This window comes from Bidens hawaiensis, unplaced genomic scaffold, assembly GCF_021521415.1.
Source record: "Bidens hawaiensis isolate Kalapana, Puna unplaced genomic scaffold, B.hawaiensis_p1.1 tig00005028_1, whole genome shotgun sequence".
NCBI lineage: Eukaryota > Viridiplantae > Streptophyta > Magnoliopsida > Asterales > Asteraceae > Bidens > Bidens hawaiensis.
Window position 1 is genome coordinate 1,395,001 of NW_027491319.1, and position 19,118 is coordinate 1,414,118.

General features: G+C 33.4%; 2 protein-coding genes across 2 annotated transcripts; both read right to left on the reverse strand.

Annotated features, from left to right (window-relative positions):
- Window positions 1–3,846: 3,846 nt before the first annotated feature.
- Window positions 3,847–5,051, reverse strand: LOC143628560 (metalloendoproteinase 1-like). The gene has a single exon (XM_077098116.1). It carries the CDS (start codon window positions 4,799–4,801, stop codon window positions 3,917–3,919), a length of 885 nt encoding a protein of 294 aa, XP_076954231.1. The 5' UTR covers window positions 4,802–5,051; the 3' UTR covers window positions 3,847–3,916.
- An 8,528-nt stretch (window positions 5,052–13,579) lies between these two features.
- LOC143628561 (metalloendoproteinase 1-like) lies at window positions 13,580–14,703 on the reverse strand. The gene has a single exon (XM_077098117.1). The coding sequence runs from the start codon at window positions 14,482–14,484 to the stop codon at window positions 13,600–13,602; it is 885 nt and encodes a 294-aa protein (XP_076954232.1). The 5' UTR covers window positions 14,485–14,703; the 3' UTR covers window positions 13,580–13,599.
- Window positions 14,704–19,118: the final 4,415 nt, after the last annotated feature.

The window sequence follows — 19,118 nt, forward strand, 5'->3', positions numbered from 1 at the left end:
CTATTTAGATTTCTGGATATTTCTGTTAGACATTTTTTGAAATAGAGATTTATATCAAAATGTTCCATTCATACAAAATAGTCGGGGTCTTGCTAATATTTATTCATAAAAATATTGATTATCTGCGAAAGTCAAGATCCGAATATAAATGATACGAATAAAAACATTCAGTTGGAGAGATCATGACAATTACAGTAATGTTGATCTTTCTTTTGGAGTCAAAGACATTCGGAATTTCATCTCTTATGATGTCACACCCTCATCTTAGGCCTAGGAGTGCGACTGACAGTTGGAACCATGTTTGTATATAAATCAGAGTTACGGTTTATAGCAGAAGACTTTAATAAAACATAAGGATCAAACTTGTAAATATTTACATTACAAAAAGGATGAGACGAAAGTCTCGTTTAGTATTTACTTGTTTATATATTTACAAAAACATCATATTTTAATATTCAAACAAAATTATCCGAGCCATCGGATTCTTGAGCTTCTTCGTCTTTCAAGCTCTATTCTTGGTTACCTGCAAAATATTAATAAAATACGTCAGCAACGAATGCTGGTGAATATGCTGACGCTAAAATATTTTCTTTTACTTAATCATCCCTCGAGACCACGTAAGTCTTGGCCCATCTTGGCTTAGGAATAATCAAGTTGAACAATCATTATAAACTCGAGTATCTACACTAGGTCACCTCAGCAAAACACCGCAACGTTTCGACATAACTTAGGTACCATAAATATACACATGGTCAGTCTCACTCGGACATAACTTAGGTCCGGCCCATCGTGGCTGGAGGTCGTGACCAAGCGTGGTACGATGTGCCCACCACGTTCCACATATGTAAGGATCTAGACAAACGTATACCACAGCCTGAGGGCTAGGCTTATACTCTTATTACAATGTTTTTAGAGACACGTAGCCTCATGTAAAGTTTTACATATAACACGTTTGTTTGTTTAAAAACAAGTTTGTAAAAGTGGGGCGTATTCACCTTTCAAATGGGATCGGCTTCCAACACCGTCCGTGAGTCTTTCTCTTGCTATCTCGCACCTATAGTACGAATATAACTTTTGTTAGTCGGATACACGATCCGGCTTAAGACCTTTAATCTTATTTATCTCGATGAACCTTTAGTTCATTATCTCTTCTACTTTAAAACCTTTAGTTAAAAAGTAATCTTTATAAACCTTTAGTTTATTTATAAAAATCCTACGTTTCTTCTTCTTTGAGAAACGTATTTCTTTCTTTATTATTTACGTATACTCATTATACCTACATAATATATTTTATAACAAAGAATAATCATATACATATATATATATATATATATATATATATTCACATATATATTTTTTATTTTTCTTTCTTTATTTTCTTTGTTATATATTTCTTCTGTTTATCGAGAATAACTTCGACTTGGGGTATTAAGCCCTTATAATATTTTATTATTATTTTATTCGAGCATTATGCCTACCTTTTCTTGGCTTAATACAACCCTATTCACTTGAGCAGCACTTCGTCGCCGCTTGATTACTCACTCTTTCCACACTTGACACGCTTCTCGAGGCACCAACACTTCATGGCACGCACTTCGAGATGATGGTCGGAATGTCGGGACAACACCTTCTTCTTGTTCGGAATATTGATGGAGAGTGGTACGAATATCGAGATATGGCACGGAAATCAAGGAATTGGGCACGTTTATCGAGATGGACCTACCAACATTAGTAGGCCCTCATTTCATTTTTTGTAATGTTTTTATATGTGAAGTCAACTAAATCAATCAACTGAAATAACATATGATTTCTTTAATTATATAATAACATGGTGAGTTTTTATGAAAAACAAAAGTTATCATAAAAAAAACATTAGTTATAAAAATGAAAAGAGAGAAAAAGTTATAATACTGAAATTAACTAGAGTAATTATGCAACCGGATATTTTGACCAAACATATACTTAAAGTAGTTAATTTGATAGGTAGTAATTACATTGTAGTGTGTTTTTTGGTGGTGTAATTATAAATTAGTATATTTCACAAGTTTGGTGTCACACTTTTTTTAGGTAATATTTGTTAGTATATAGTACACAATTTCAAGTTATAACACAACTTTGATTATGGCTTGGTGGTTGTAATGGATGGTTGTTACAATTATTCAATTCTTCTAAGGATCGTTCAGTGCCCATGTTCGAGTCTGTGTCTAGGTGGCCTATTATTACTATTCATGTCCAATTTGGTTAATTTTTTTTGTTTACTAACTTTTTTCTTGTCCACTTAGGTTATTTATTTTTTGTTATCAATTACGAGTAATTTTTATTAGATTTGGCCTTTTATTGCGATTGCGTACGCAATCTGTTGTGGTAACTGGTCCGTTTGGCAGCGCTTAATTGGGCAAAGTATTATATATATTGTTTTTGTTTTTTGTTTTAAGTTTTTGAGCCGGGGGTCTCACCGGAAGCAGTCTTTCTATCCCTATGGGGGTAGAGGTAAGGCTGCCTACATCTTACCCTCCTCAGACCCTACCATGGCTTTGCTATTGGTGGGATATACTGAGTACGATGATGATGATGATGTTTTAAGTTTGATAATTAGACGGTTATTCGCGTCAATTCGCCACTACAATGTCCGGAACAGATAACGAGTGGGATTTACCAACGACTAGATTTTATAGACATTATTGTTTTAGTTCCGGAATCATAAAGAATGTAACCGAAACCGACCGAATTGATGTCGACTCACTGTCGTAACTGCAAGACCGACAACGCTCGAGTTTTACTAACGTCCGGTTTATCGACCGAATAAACACCATTTAAGATATTTTATTTTTTTATAAGTTAATTTGACGAATTTATTTTTTGGTTATTAACGATTCAGTTTTACCAACATTGTTTATACTGTACAGTAACAAATGTAACTGAAACCGATCAAATTCGTGTAGACCCACCGCCACAACGGCAGGTACCGACAATGCTCGGGTTTTAACGGCCAGAAAAACGTCGTTTTAGGGTAACTTGACGGGTATATAAGCCTATCTAACCAGTCCCGGCGCGTTAATTTACTAGTTATATACAAAACTAAAGTATTTATTTTTATAATTAGCGTAACTATTCTCCAACTAGAGTAATTAAATTGATATAATTATACTTATACCCGGTGTTGCAAAAATCGCTAGTCGGTGGTCGGGCGGTGGGGTGGGGACCAGCGATTAATCGAGATTAGTCGAGATTAATCGGGATTAATCGGATCGGACTTTAATGTATATTTTTCAGTTTTATATATACACATATACATTTTTATATGTAATTTTCAGTTTTATACATACACAAACATATTTTAGCCGGAAATTGGCTTGGAATCTCACTGGAAACCACTAGTTTTTGCTGCAATCTCGTCGAAAATAGTTGATTTGGGTTGGAATCTCGCCGGAAACCACCGATTATGGTCGGAATCTCGCCGAAAATCATCGATTTTGGCTGGATTTGACCGTTAACCGATTAATTGGCCGACTAGCCCAAAATTATTCAGTGAAGTGGGGACTAGCGATTAATCGGTGACTAGTCGGGATTTTTGCAACACTGCTTATACCACTGCCAGTTTTAATATTTCGTTCAATAATTACAAAATGCCACCCCCTCCCTTTCTACACATTCTTCAATTTGTACTATTAGTAGGATACTTTAATTTGTATATTAACGACATACATACGCACACGAGTTAATAAAAATATTTCCAACTTACAAGTACAAGTGTTGATATTTTAAAACAATTGTTACATTTAATGTTTTAATATTTATAACACAATGCATGTTGTCATGATCGACTGCTTATTGGCACATCACAAGAATACAAAACCGATTACATACATGTGTAACTACACACATATATAGTATACAATTAAATAATTTTGAGTAATCACTTATTTAGTCCATATAGAGCTTTAATTCCTTGGATGTCATCCGCATTCAAAACTTTTACCACTCCGGAAGGAATACCACTGAACATAACAGCATTTTGATCTTCACTGTGGCTCAACCCAAGTAGATGTCCTATTTCGTGAACCGCCACTGTCTCTAAATCAAAGGCGCCAGAAACCGGACTTGGTCCAACAGACCAATTGTGATTTGCGTTGTAATGAAATCTTCCATCCTGTGGCGCAAAAGCATGTGCCAATACCTCCTCTCTAAAGTCGTTGCCATCTCCATGCTCCACACTTTCAAAAGTAATCTTTAAATCAGCACCTGTGAAATCATCAACTCTTGAAAATGTGAAGTAGCTGGAAGTAGAAGCCCATGCGTTGAAGGCACGCACAACTGGAGGTACATATGCATTTGGATAATTCAAGCCAAACGCGTAGGTGAGGTGGTTTTTACCCCATCTAGGGCTATTCGGGAAGAATTGGTAATGAGACACGATATTTAACAACTTTGTTCCGTGTATGTGATTACTTTTTTTATCTGGTTGTCCACAACGAGGCATGCTCATTTGTGAAACGGTGGGTCCATCTAGTGTACCAGAAGCATTGAGATGGTAAAAGTTTTGGTAGCTTTTGAGGGCGGTCTGAAGCTCTTGATCAAATTCATCATCTTCGGCGTTGATGTGGTTAGGGGTATGTTGGTACTTCAGGTAACCAAAACGAGCAAGGTAAAGTTTAAGGCCATGGAGGCCTTGCACTTTGCTACCTTTGTGACAACCTTGAAGGCGTTTGATTGTGTCAATATCAACCTTAGCCTTGGTAAGAGAGAAGAGAAAGATCAATGCAAACAAAAAGGGTAAGAAGGTAATGAGTTTGAATGCCATATTTAGTTATATGTCTTGGTATAATAATTCTAAGTTATTTTGCCTATTTATAGTGGTGGCAGTGTGGAAAGTTTTGCTGACTGTGTCTTAATTTCTCCTCTATTTAATGTCAACCTTTATGAAGACTAAAGTTTCTACAGACAGGGTCATAGGGTATTCCACAAATTGAAGAGACCTGGTAGCCGTCATCATATTCTATACATTTTCACACTACACTTTCTCAGATCTTTATTCCTTTAACTTGTTAGACCTGGTAGGGGTCCTCATATTCTATATGGTTATCATTCAATGAACAAGTAATTCCCTTCAATAAAATAAATGAGCGAACATAAATACAAATTCTCGATTGTTTAATCGTCTTCGTTAACGTTTAGCAATTTGTTTGTTTATATGCATTTGTTTATATATGTTTGGTCATTAAAGCTTTTTTATATTATATACCTTTACAAATTGGTGATGTTTTAGTTAAAAAATGTTGAGTTGAAGAGAATAGTAAACTATGGTGTAGTGTTTAGTTTTTATTTATAAACTAGTTAATATAACAACCAGTCGTGTTGCGGCGACACTGTGGCGCGTATTCAGTCTATTAACGCTCGTATACCTATTATGAAAAGCTAAGATCTAACGGCCAAAATAATATTCTCAATCGTATAGCTTATAATAAAAAAAATAACATGTTGAGCTCTTTACAGTACCAAAATTAAATTCATTAACATGTAAACATCAAAATTTTAAATAGTACGACCCTAAAGAAGTTAAAAATTAGCAAATGGAACTAACCAATAATAACTTGGTAAACGAAAAAATTAGTATGATACACGATGGGAGAGATCCAAAAATTGGTGGAATAATTGATTATATAAAATTTTTTGGCTTCTTATGGATAAAAATAGGTCCAAGTTATATGAGGAGTGTTGGTCTAATTGGCGCAAAGATGCCTTAATGTAACGGTTTGTTTGCTGGTGGCTCCTCCATGTTCGATGGAGGGATACAATCTTGTTTTGTTTTTGTTGTTTTAATGAAGTTCAAGTTTAAAAAAAAACATGAAAAAAATATTGTAAAGAACCTAAAATAGTATTGGCACGTCGATCAATATAAAAAAGCGTCCGAGTTTTCATCTTTTGCTGGTCGAGGAGGGTAGGGTAAATGACAATGATGCTGATCATATGAACCTTGAAGATCTCGATATCGGTTCTTTCAGTGGCAAAGACTTACTCCATTATGATAATGAGATCAATTAATAATCAACACGACAATGTCGATCATATGCACAACGAGAATGATGCTAATCATATTACTATGGTTGTAAAAAAATGTTGGACACCGATTAGTTATCGATTAATCGTTAGTCGGTATCCCGCCAACTAGTCGCTATCTGATCAAAATTTATAATTTATATATAAAATTTGGTATTTATGTATATCTAAAAAATACATATAAATTTCAATCCGATCAATCCCGATTAATCTCAACTTCGCATCACCAACTTCCGACTAGCGCCTTGTCACACCCCGACCGATGATGAATTATACGCTAGGACATGACCTTGATTGTTCATAGCACGCAACACTATTAAAGTGATAATACCTTTTATTCATATTAAAAATCAGTATATTCTTGGAAAAGTTTATACCATAACGTAGACGGCCGGAAAATATTAACGGTACCTCGCCGACCAACCCGAATAACAGTAAATATACTACAAATATCTCCCCCTCTCTAACCTGCCTCACCGTAACTCTGATACACAACCATCATCGTCGGCAGCCACACAAACGAAATCCGCATACCTCCCACCCACCCACCCACCCATCTACACGCCACCACACATCACCACCTTGTTGGTGTTGAAAAGATCTGCTCTTCCCGTTTACCGTCACCATCATCGGAAGTACTCCGCTGCACAGCCGGTTAATTCTACTCCGGCAGCCACCGCCGCCACCTGAATTCCAACAACTATTGGCCGGTTAATTCGCTCCTCCTATTCACCATCATCATCGGAAATGAAGTGATTATTATTATTATTATTATTATTATTATTATTATTATTAATATCTACCCGTATTATTATTATTACTATTATCATATTATATTATTATTGATATTATTATTATTATTACTATTATTATTGTTATTATTATTACTATTATTATTATTTTGATTAGGTGCCCTATTGTTTGTGTGGGTGATTAGTTGCAATCATAGAGCGTAGAAATCATGACTATTACTTGAGACCATGTCTGAAAACGAGGGGTGTAGGAAAGGGTAAAGATAGGGAGTATATATTGCGTTTGGCTTCTTGGAATATAGGAACACTAAATAGTAAGCTGCTAGAATTGGTAGATGTGCTTAAAAGACGTAGGGTTCATATAGCATGTCTCCAGGAGACTAAGTGGAAAGGGCATAGAGGGGCTGAGTGTAATGGGTATAAGTTGTGGTACTCAGGGTCTGATGGAGCTAGGAACGGAGTGGGGTTTCTAGTGGCTAAGGAACTACACACTAGTGTGGTGGAGATGATAAGACATAATGACAGGATTATGGTATTAAGATTAGTACTAGGAGAGGAAGTAGTGACAACAGTCTGCGCCTACGCGCCTCATGTAGGCTTAGAGGATCAGGAAAAGAGAGAATTTTGGGATTGCTTAGATGTAGTGGTAGGGGGCATACCTAGGGGTGAGAGGATCTGTATAGGTATATTGTGCGACAAGAGTTTTCCAACTAAACTAAAGGGAAAATTTTATAGGGTCGCAGTTAGACCTGCAATGCTATATGGAACGGATTGCTGGGCCATCAAGAAGGCACAGGTGCGGAAGATGGAGGTAGCAGAAATGAGAATGCTACGCTGGATGTGTGGGCACACAAGGTTAGACAAAATAAGAAACATTGTGTTTCGAGAGAGATTAGGGGTAGTGAACATATTAGACAAGATAAAAGAGTGGAGATTGAGATGGTTTGGACATGTGAAGAGAAGACAGACGACGAATCCTGTTAGATCCGTAGAAAGCATTACTATAGAGGGGAGGAGGGGTAGAGGACGGCCTAAATTGACTTGGGATGAGAGGATTAGACATGATCTGATAGACCTAAACCTCTCAGAGGACATGGTTGAGGATAAGAATTCTTGGAGAAGTAGAATTAAAGTTAACGATTTTTAGAGAGAAATGAACACTTTAGGGCGTCTATTAACCTTATTCTGGTCTCACACAATAATGGTATTTTCTTCCCATATTATTATTATTATTATTATTATTATTATTATTACTACTACTACTACTATTATTTTTATTTGTATTATTATTATTATTTATTATTATTACTATTTACTGTTGAACTTCGATTTCCTTATATTGCCCCATACATATTAGAGCTGAGGGTCTCTCTGGAAGCCACCTCTTTATCCATTTGGATAAAGGTACGGTGTGCCTACATCCCACCCTCCCCAAACCCTACTTATAGCTTTGCTGTTGGTGGGATTTCACTGCGTATGATTGATTGATTGATGGAATAAAACAATACATCAAATAAATCAAAACAAAAAAAATATTGTTTCTCAATTTAATATAGCCTAATGTTGAACTAAGTGATCCTTAACCTGTAGCAGTCATAAAATAATAATTTTATCAACACGAATGTTGATGAGATTTCATAAGAGTTGTATAGATATAATACAAAAATGAATGAATTCACATGTTATGGTGATTTAAACCAAACATAAAAGTAAATGCGAAACAATAAAAATAGACCCATTCTTTCTGAAGTAATACTAAATTACCTGGGTAGCGTGGGATTCATCACAAGAACGTTCAATATGGATTCTAAATAAACGAGTATGAAAAACTGAGGGTTTGCTTTATGATTTGGGTGGTTTCGGACAAATGAAATAAACATGTTTGAAAAATATTTTAAACAACGGTTAAACCATTTAATGAATTGAAAAGATTAGTTTTTCCGGTTTTAATTAAAAAGTTTTGCTAGTTATATTAAATACGTTAGGCTCGTTTAAAATAAACAATCCAAACTCTATAAAAGAAAATGTAAGGCCCCGTCGCCGGTGCCTCACATTTGGACTTTGGATTTACTCATTAACATAGTTCTAATCATCAAAGTTTATAAAAACCTTCGCGAAACATAAAAACATTCATAAAACATTACACAGTAATCCAAAATCTTGTCTTATCAAACATTTTGTCTTTCAAATGAAAAGCATAAGTTAATAAACCATCTTGAGTCTTCAGATGCCAGTCTCTTATTCATTCGCCACATGTTCCCCTCAAGCGAGCTGCTTCATCCTACTCACTTGCGTGCATACTAAAAGTCAGCTACGCTGAGTGAATTCTAGTTAATCATACAACATACAATACATTCATTACTACGTACTTTCATACATACTTCATATTCTCCTACTTTGTTCATAATATATATACTTACCTTCATACTTTATTCTAATTTCTACTTTACATTATTCTATTCTGCCTCGGATATTATTAGGGTCCGGTCCCTTTTTCTTCCTCGGATATTACTAGTGTCCGGTCCCTTTTTCCGCCTTGAGTATTATTAGGGCTCGGTCCCTTTCTGCCTCAAGATTTAGAAGGGCTCGGTCCCTTTTCTGCCTCGGATATTATTAGGGTCCGGTCCCTTTCCCCTTGAGTATTATTAAGGCTCAGTCCCTTTCTTCTATACCTGGCTATCTCTTACATTCATTCATAACATACATACATATCATTCATACATTATACATAACATTCATATCCATAAATATAACTTGACAGTACGTGCAATATCCGAAGATCGTTCACGTACCGACAAGCAATCATCTATACTTTTCACATAATCACATATGGCATACACTTATCACTTAGGATAAGTGTATTAACAAGTCACATCGAGTATGCACACAGCTCCGAAAACATAACAAGGAATGGGGCTAGAAACTCACCTGAATCCGTTTTCTTTCTCTGTTAATAGTTAATCCTTTCTTTAGTTGAGCTCTGCTAACTGTATATAAGTCACACGTATTAAAACTTGTCCTATTTGTATTTCAGTCAAAATGGTTAAGTCTGGTATGATCTAATGGCTTTGTTTTAGATGATAATCACTTAGAATATTCTCATTTACTTTTATATCTATCTTCTTTCTTTCCTTAGTATTAGCTCACATTTACTTAGAATATTTTACCCCTGAACACTCGTCCTTTCCAATTATTCTTTGTTTACTTGGTTGCTATGGTACCCGAGTTTTCCTAAGTATAAAGGTTTCGGGCATTTTATGTATTCAATTTGTGGTGTAACGTATTCGTTCTTCCTTTACTTTATTTCTTTTCGTATGCATTTACCAGATGATTTATATTAGATTACATTCTTCTAGGATTTGTATTTAATATTTTTCTTACAATTAATTACCACCTTTGCATGCTAGTCACATGCTATATTCAAGTGACCCTTGATGTATGTAGTTCAATGAGAAATCGAATAACTCAATTGTACCCGAACTAAGTAAGTGTAATTGAGCTTCACAATGTAATCGATCATACACGTAGTAATCGGGTTAGGTTAAAGGCTTCAATGTAAGCGAAATGCCCCATTGTAATTGAGTGAGAGTATTGGGATCGTTTTGTCCCTTGTAAGGGACTTAGACCACGTAATCGATTTGGAACTTGTATGCGAGTGTATATATATATATATATATGATGTATTCGAGTGACTATGAAATCGAGTTATACGGATGTATTCGAACAACACAATGTAACCGATTATAGATGTGTGCGAATATAGGGTTGTATGCGGGTCCATGCGTGTACTCGAATTAAGAAAGTGTAATCGAAGCACTCCATGTATTCAAATCAACATAAAATCGGGTTCTTTAATTGTAATCGATTATCATGCATGCCATTGAGTCACCATATTGTAAGCGAGTTCCTTATTGCATTTGGTTAAGCATTGTATTCGAGTTAGGTTTATACTTGAACGATGGGATGTAAGAGATTTCAAGAGTAATCGAACGTAAATGTAATTGAGTTTCAAGGTGTAAGCGAATTTATAAAGTAATAGAGTCTCGCATGTAAAGTGACCGAGTATAGTGTAGTCGAACACCTTGTATTCGAGTATGGTTGTGATCGAAAACATTGTAAGTGAATCTGTTCAGCTAATAAGTCCAATGTAATTGAATTTGGGCCATTGTAAGCGACCCCTAGGAGTGTAATCGACCATATTATGCCATCGAACACATTGCAATCGAGTGGTTCATGTAATGAACTATATTGTAATCGACTTGGAGTTGTTATGATCGAGTTTCGGCCTTGGATTCAGCTGTAATGTAATCGACCAAGCCGTGGGTCCGTTTACCAGTATACCCGACCCGTTTTACAACTATGGGTCGGTTTTTAACCCATAATCCATTCTCTACCCGCTCCCGGCCAAAACGCGATCCGTGTATATGTAAAGTTCGAACCTTTTATCATAAAAACGTTCAAACTAGATCTAGGGTTTCTTTAAATGAGCCGTTCATGGTCGTAGGTTCGTTAAGTTCATTTTAATATCAAATTTGTTACTTTAAGGTTCGTTTATAGCCGATCTATTCTAGATTTAAGTTTCAAGGCCAACCGTTCATTAAAACCTAAACTTTAAGATCAAGAACATACATTTACGTGTTTGTTTGGTCTCGGTTAGCTTACTTATGAACTTTAAACCTTGGATCTATCTTGTATATTGAAGATCTATTAATGTTCAACGTTCGTTTGACCTCGAATCTTCTTCTTTCTCTTGGTCGTTTACATATGGTAAGGAAGGTGTGTGTGTGTAGAGATTATGGAAAGATGGAATGAATATTTAGGGTTTTAGGATGGCTTAAGGGAGTATTTATACTCCTTAAAGCCCATGGACCTAAGGCCCATCCCAACCTTTAGTCCATCTTTAATTATCCAAATCTATAATTCTTTATATATTTAATATTAATTAAATATTAACACACGACTCGCATCATAGACTTTCTTTTATTTATTATTATAAATTTAGGATGTTACAGAAAACAAGGTAGTTAAGTGGGTGGTTGGCTTTTTAAAATGAAAATAGTATTAAAGTTGAAATATAACTTTTTTGTATTATATCTATACAAATACAACTCAATTCCTAGTAAAACAAGCATAAATTCCTAGAAAACTCGTTCTTGAACAATTCAATTTAAACTTTACTCATTATATTAATATACTAAGATTTAATCTGCTTTAAAAAATAAAAATAAAAATGTGTGTTAGAAAGTTCAAACCCGGGTGTGCCGGTTCCACCTCTTAACACGTTTGTTCTAGCCAACTGAGCTAACCTAGTATTTGGTTAAATTCTGAAGTTTAATAAACAAATAAAAGATGACATAAGAATACCCTCACATTATAAACCCAATAACTTGAAAACCCCAAATTGAATTTGATAGAGCCTCTATCAATGTTAATTGACACAGGGCTTTTGTTAGCAATGATAAATCTAAATTGAGACACAATTCAGTTATCCGAGGAATGATAGAACAAAAAAGAATTGGATGTGCTTCGACTTCGGTTTGGTTGAGACTTGAATCAGATTTAACTTTCTAAACCCGAGGACTGGGAGTGGCGAATCCATAGATGAAGATTAGATGAGTTTATTGCAATCGTTTATTACATAGCCAAATCGGTCAACAGAGTCAAGCGGGTGTTAAGCTCGTTTATAGCCAATCATAAAGAGGTTCAAATGAAAAATATCTTAAGTGATCATAGAAACTATAAGTTAAGAGCTAGCATGCTTCGATAGACCTAAGGGAAAAAGTTGGTTTCTTTATCCAGAACTACAAAAAGATCAATTTAAGTTAATACCTAAAACTTTGGTCATTTCCATTCAACACACGTGATTTCTTTTTCGTCGATACATCCTACAGTTTGCACTTGAATATATGGGAGGTGAAGGTGGGGAAGATGATGCAACTTTAGTTATTGGCAATATTGGTCCTTCAAAATGGGAAGCATATCAAAATGTGGCATAAATTATTCAAAAGATGTAATAACTTTACTAGACTTTCATAAAATTTCATAAGCTTCATAAAAATAAAACTAAACGTAACATTTTCAAGGTTTTATTAATATAATAACCGATCGGGTTACAATAAATACGAGATTAAAATGGGTTACAAATACAGGTAAATCCGAATGCCACACACCTAGTGAGTTCTACAATAGATAACAGTGATCAAGGGTCCGAACGCTTAGCTCACAAATACATGGGGATGTTTGATGTTTATTTCAAACTTAAAACTATAAATGTTCATACTTTAAAAAAGTTGTAACATTTCATTTAATATCTTAATATTTACACACAATGCATGTCGTCATGATCGACTTCTTATCGACACAAAACAATATTAAAAACTGATTACATGCGCGCACAACTACACACATATGTAGTTTACAATTTTATCGAGTAATTATTTTTTTTATTTCGTAAAAAGATTTAATTCCTTGGATGTCATCTGTATTCAAAACTTTTACCATACCATGAGAAATATCACCGATCTTTACAACATTTTGATCCTTACTATGGTACAACTACAAGTGTTGATATTTTAAAACAATTGTTACATGATCGACTGCTTATTGGCACATTTTAAAACAATTGTTACATGATCGACTGCTTATTAAAACAACATTAATGTTTTAATATTTATAACACAATGCATGCTGTCATGATCGACTGCTTATCGGCACATCACAAGTATACAAAAACCGATTACGTACATGTGTCACTACACAGATACGTATACAATTAAATAATATTGAATAATCACTTATTTAGTCCATATAGAGCTTTAATTCCTTGGATGTCATCCGCATTCAAAACTTTTACCACTCCGGAAGGAATACCACTGAACATAACAGCATTTTGATCTTCACTGTGGCTCAACCCAAGTAGATGTCCTATTTCGTGAACCGCCACTGTCTCTAAATCAAAGGCGCCAGAAACCGGACTTGGTCCAACAGACCAATTGTGATTTGCGTTGTAATGAAATCTTCCATCCTGTGGCGCAAAAGCATGTGCCAATACCTCCTCTCTAAAGTCGTTGCCATCTCCATGCTCCACACTTTCAAAAGTAATCTTTAAATCAGCACCTGTGAAATCATCAACTCTTGAAAATGTGAAGTAGCCGGAAGTAGAAGCCCATGCGTTGAAGGCACGCACAACTGGAGGTACATATGCATTTGGATAATTCAAGCCAAACGCGTAGGTGAGGTGGTTTTTACCCCATCTAGGGCTATTCGGGAAGAATTGATAATGAGACACGATATTTAACAACTTTGTTCCGTGTATGTGATTACTTTTTTTATCTGGTTGTCCACAACGAGGCATGCTCATTTGTGAAACGGTGGGTCCATCTAGTGTACCAGAAGCATTGAGATGGTAAAAGTTTTGGTAGCTTTTGAGGGCGGTCTCAAGCTCTTGATCAAATTCATCATCTTCGGCGTTGATGTGGTTAGGGGTATGTTGGTACTTCAGGTAACCAAAACGAGCAAGGTAAAGTTTAAGGCCATGGAGGCCTTGCACTTTGCTACCTTTGTGACAACCTTGAAGGCGTTTGATTGTGTCAATATCAACCTTAGCCTTGGTAAGAGAGAAGAGAAAGATCAATGCAAACAAAAAGGGTAAGAAGGTAATGAGTTTGAATGCCATATTTAGTTATATGTCTTGGTATAATAATTCTAAGTTATTTTGCCTATTTATAGTGGTGGCAGTGTGGAAAGTTTTGCTGACTGTGTCTTAATTTCTCCTCTATTTAATGTCAACCTTTATGAAGACTAAAGTTTCTACAGACAGGGTCATAGGGTATTCCACAAATTGAAGAGACCTGGTAGCCGTCATCATATTCTATACATTTTCACACTACACTTTCTCAGATCTTTATTCCTTTAACTTGTTAGACCTGGTAGGGGTCCTCATATTCTATATGGTTATCATTCAATGAACAAGTAATTCCCTTCAATAAAATAAATGAGCGAACATAAATACAAATTCTCGATTGTTTAATCGTCTTCGTTAACGTTTAGCAATGTGTTTGTTTATATGCATTTGTTTATATATGTTTGGTCATTAAAGCTTTTTTATATTATATACCTTTACAAATTGGTGATGTTTTAGTTAAAAAATGTTGAGTTGAAGAGAATAGTAAACTATGGTGTAGTGTTTAGTTTTTATTTATAAACTAGTTAATATAACAACAAGTCGTGTTGCGGCGACACTGTGGCGCGTATTCAGTCTATTAACGCTCTTAGGCCAAAATAATATTCTCAATCGTATAGCTTATAATAAAAAAATAACATGTTAAGCTCGTTACGGTACCAAAATTAAATTCATTAATTAAATATGTAAACATCAAAATTTTAAATAGTACGACCCGAAAAAGTTAAAAATTAGCAAACGGAATTAACCAATAATAACTTGGTAAACGAAAAAATTAGTATGATACACGATGGGAGAGATCCGAAAATTGGTGGAATAATTGATTATATATAGTTTTTTTTGGCTTCTTAAGGATAAAAATAGGTCTAGGTTATATGAGGAGTGTTAATCGGTGGAGGGTTACAACCTTGTTTTGTTTTTGTGGTTCTCTCAGTGACAAAGACTTACTCAACTATGATAGTGAAATCAACTAATAATCAGCACAACGATGTCGATCATATGCACTACGATAATGATGCTGATCATATGACTGTGGTTGTAAAAAAATGGTACTTGGGCGCCGATTAGTTATTAATTAATCGTTAGTCGGGACCCCACCGACTAGTCGCTGTTTGATCAAAATTTATAATTTATATATAAAATTTGGTATATATATGTATATATAAAAAATACATATAAATTCCAATCCGATCAATCCCGATTAATCTCGACTTCGCATCACCAACTTCCGACTAGTGCCTTGTCACACCCCAACCGACGATGAATTATACGCTAGGAAATGACGTTGATTGTTCATAGCACGCAACACTATTAAAGTGATAATAACTTTTATTCATATTAAAAATCATTATATTTTCATATTACATGGAATAAAATAACACATCAAATAAATCAAAACAAAACAATATTGTTTATTTATATAATACTAGCTTTTGTACCCGTATATTACACGGAACTTTTCAAATAATAAAAATTAATAAAATCCGTTATTGAAATAAATACACAAAACTAAAGATAAAAAAAGAAATGAAATGTATATTAAATACACAAAATTAAAGATGAAACATAAATGAAGTGTATATTACAAACAATATTAAGTCTAAAGTTTCAAATTTACAAATGTAAGAAAATCTCTTGATATATAACATGTGCAGTTTTATCACAAGTATCCATTCATCGTTCAATATCAAAAGTTTAATACCACGTATGCTGGTTACTTTGGCGGAAAACCAACCCTGGAAAGAGATTGTCCTTGACTCTTGTTAATCTTCATAGCAAAATATGCATATTATTAGATCAAAATTAGCGGCCATTTACCACCCATTTTGTTAAGCATCCATTAAGTTCATATTTTAGTTAATGTTATTATAATTTATAATTACAGATTGATTGATTAATAGAAAAATGAAAATTATAGTGTAAAATTATTAAAATAAGAATACTATACAATAAATTCTAATAATATAAAACTTATAGCTTGTTATAGTTAAAGAAACGATGATTAAGCTCCTTTGGGCATCTAATAATGGCATTAATAATAATAATAATTGATTTTAATTAATAAAAAAATAAATACGTTTATCATCTCATATTTATAAAAATTCAAATTTCGAAAAGACATTATATCAAAAAAAATTATATAGTTATAATTAGTGCAATCATGACTTTATTTAAACGTCTTAAAATTAATTTAAACTCATTCTACAAAATAATATTTAGTATTTACCATGATAAAATCTAGATTTTTGTTTAAATAATCCCATAATTTAAGCAATTTACAATAAGAAAAAAAATGTCATTTAGCATTTTCAAAATTACTGCTACTATCTTATCCTAATTGTATATACCACTAACATTTTAACAGCCTCATAATTATATATACGGCTAACGGTTTAAAATAAATTTGGTAAAAAAATAAATGATAAAATTTGTAATTTTTGAAAATCAAATGGCTTGATAATAACTGATATTAGTATTATATTTTGGAAAGTTGTTTTAATATATTTATAATGTGTTTATTGAACAATGTTTGATTAGAAATGTTTGAAACTTGAAAATAAATGACGTTATATACTTATATCAGTAATATACTTTTAAAGATTGTTTCATTGTTATCTTGAGAATTAATAATAGAGTTGGAACACTATTCTAGCAACGATGAAAGAATAAAACATGCTACATTTTGTAAATAACTTATTATCCACCATTTTTTTTAACAAAAATATTTAGTGGACAATAAATTTAGGAAACAAACCCAAAATCTGAATCCCTTAATTTAAGGATATGTAATTAATTTGCATTAATTGAATATATTAATTGTATATATATGTGAAAATCGTATTAGTTTTAAACACCCACAATAATTATAGAGTTTCAAATATATGACCTTTTGAAATATATTTTATCAAATCTTTCACATTAATATAATTTGACTACTAAACAACACTTTTTAACACTTTTAAAATTTTATAAATTGAGACATATATAAAAAATAATAGTATATTAAGGGTGAGTTAACCTTAGCACATTCATACCCCATTATTGATCATATGAAATAAAACATTTTCTTTTCATAATATGAGATGTAACACTTTAAAATTAATCGGTAGTTACAACCACAATATTTAGAACTATATAAACAATTAACTAAGTTTAAAATAAATATACAAAAACAAAAGAATATCAAACATAACACAATATTACGTCCAAATAAACCGAGAGCATAACAAAATGCATATGTTAAAATGTATGAAAAAGATGCTAAAATCCAAATATATATGTGACTTGGAAGATTATCAATGTTTGTCATGATCCCTAAACACAGAAAGGTCATTCGGCCAGGCAACTTCACTACCCTCAGGCAAACGTTAATAAGGAGTGCTTGATCCTTAATACTCTAAACAAATTAAACAAAGCTTCCGGATGTCAATATTTTAACACTGTTATTGAGAATAGGGATTCACTGTGATAATTAAACTAATTAAATCCATTATGCATTTTAGTAATAAAGAAATCAAAATTTGATAAAATAATCAAAGCAGAATATTGTGATTGAACCAAATATGATTACAATGAAGTGTTAAACACGATTTGGAAATGTAAAGCGGATAGCTACCTGCAAATAGAAAAAATCTTGATGAATGATCCGTAAGTTTCTTCATGTAACTGATACAAACTTCATGTAATCCAAGAATATATCCGATAATCATATGATTAAAAACCGATTAAAAAATTCGTCAAATAATTAGCATATGAATATGGTTACATGAATCATATAATCATTAACCATAAAATCGATTGTAAACTTCAAAAAATATATCTGATAATCGATAATTATATAATTGATAGCCTTAAAATCGATTATAAAATTCGTAGGATTATAAACATATAGTTACCTAGAAAGAGAGGTAAAAAAGGATTGAGAATGGCTTCATAAATTGGCTGAGCAAAAGAGAGAGGCGAGATACCTAAACCCTAAACGGTTATAATATTAATAAAAATAAAGAAACCCCAATAATATATCCGGTTACAACCCATGGGTCATATAAACTAAGCCCATGACCCATGAATAACATGGATTAAGGAGAGTGGAGATTATAAAATATGAGGAAAGTCAAATGCTATGAATAAATGTGGTTATAACACCTCATCTCTTAGTATTTTTGTTTATTAGTATAGTTAGATAGCCTAAGGTCGAACTAAATGATCCTCAACCTGTAGCATGCATAAAATAATAATTTTGTCAACACAAATGTTGGTGAAATTTCATAAGAGTTGTATAGGTATAATATACTACAAAAATGAATGAATTCACATGTGATTTAAACCAAATATAAAAGTAAATGCGAAACAACAAAAATATACCCATTCTCCCTTATGTAAGATGAAATTACCTAGGTAGTGTGGGATTCATCACAAGGACGTTCAACTACTATAGCGTATGCGTATGTGTACGTGTATGCATATCCATCATCAACATGATAAAGGTAAACATATAGCATGTAGCAAGTAAAGCATGAACAATCATGTAAGGAACAAACACACGGTAACATATACGTGAATCGTATTTAAAATGAAATAAGCATAAATGTTTGTATATGCTACACCCAAAAAATAAAAGTAGAAAA

Excerpts from the sequence above, each read along its gene's own strand:
- LOC143628560 (XM_077098116.1), bottom strand. The coding sequence starts at position 4,801 with ATGGCATTCAAACTCATTACCTTCTTACCCTTTTTGTTTGCATTGATC.
- LOC143628561 (XM_077098117.1), bottom strand. The coding sequence starts at position 14,484 with ATGGCATTCAAACTCATTACCTTCTTACCCTTTTTGTTTGCATTGATC.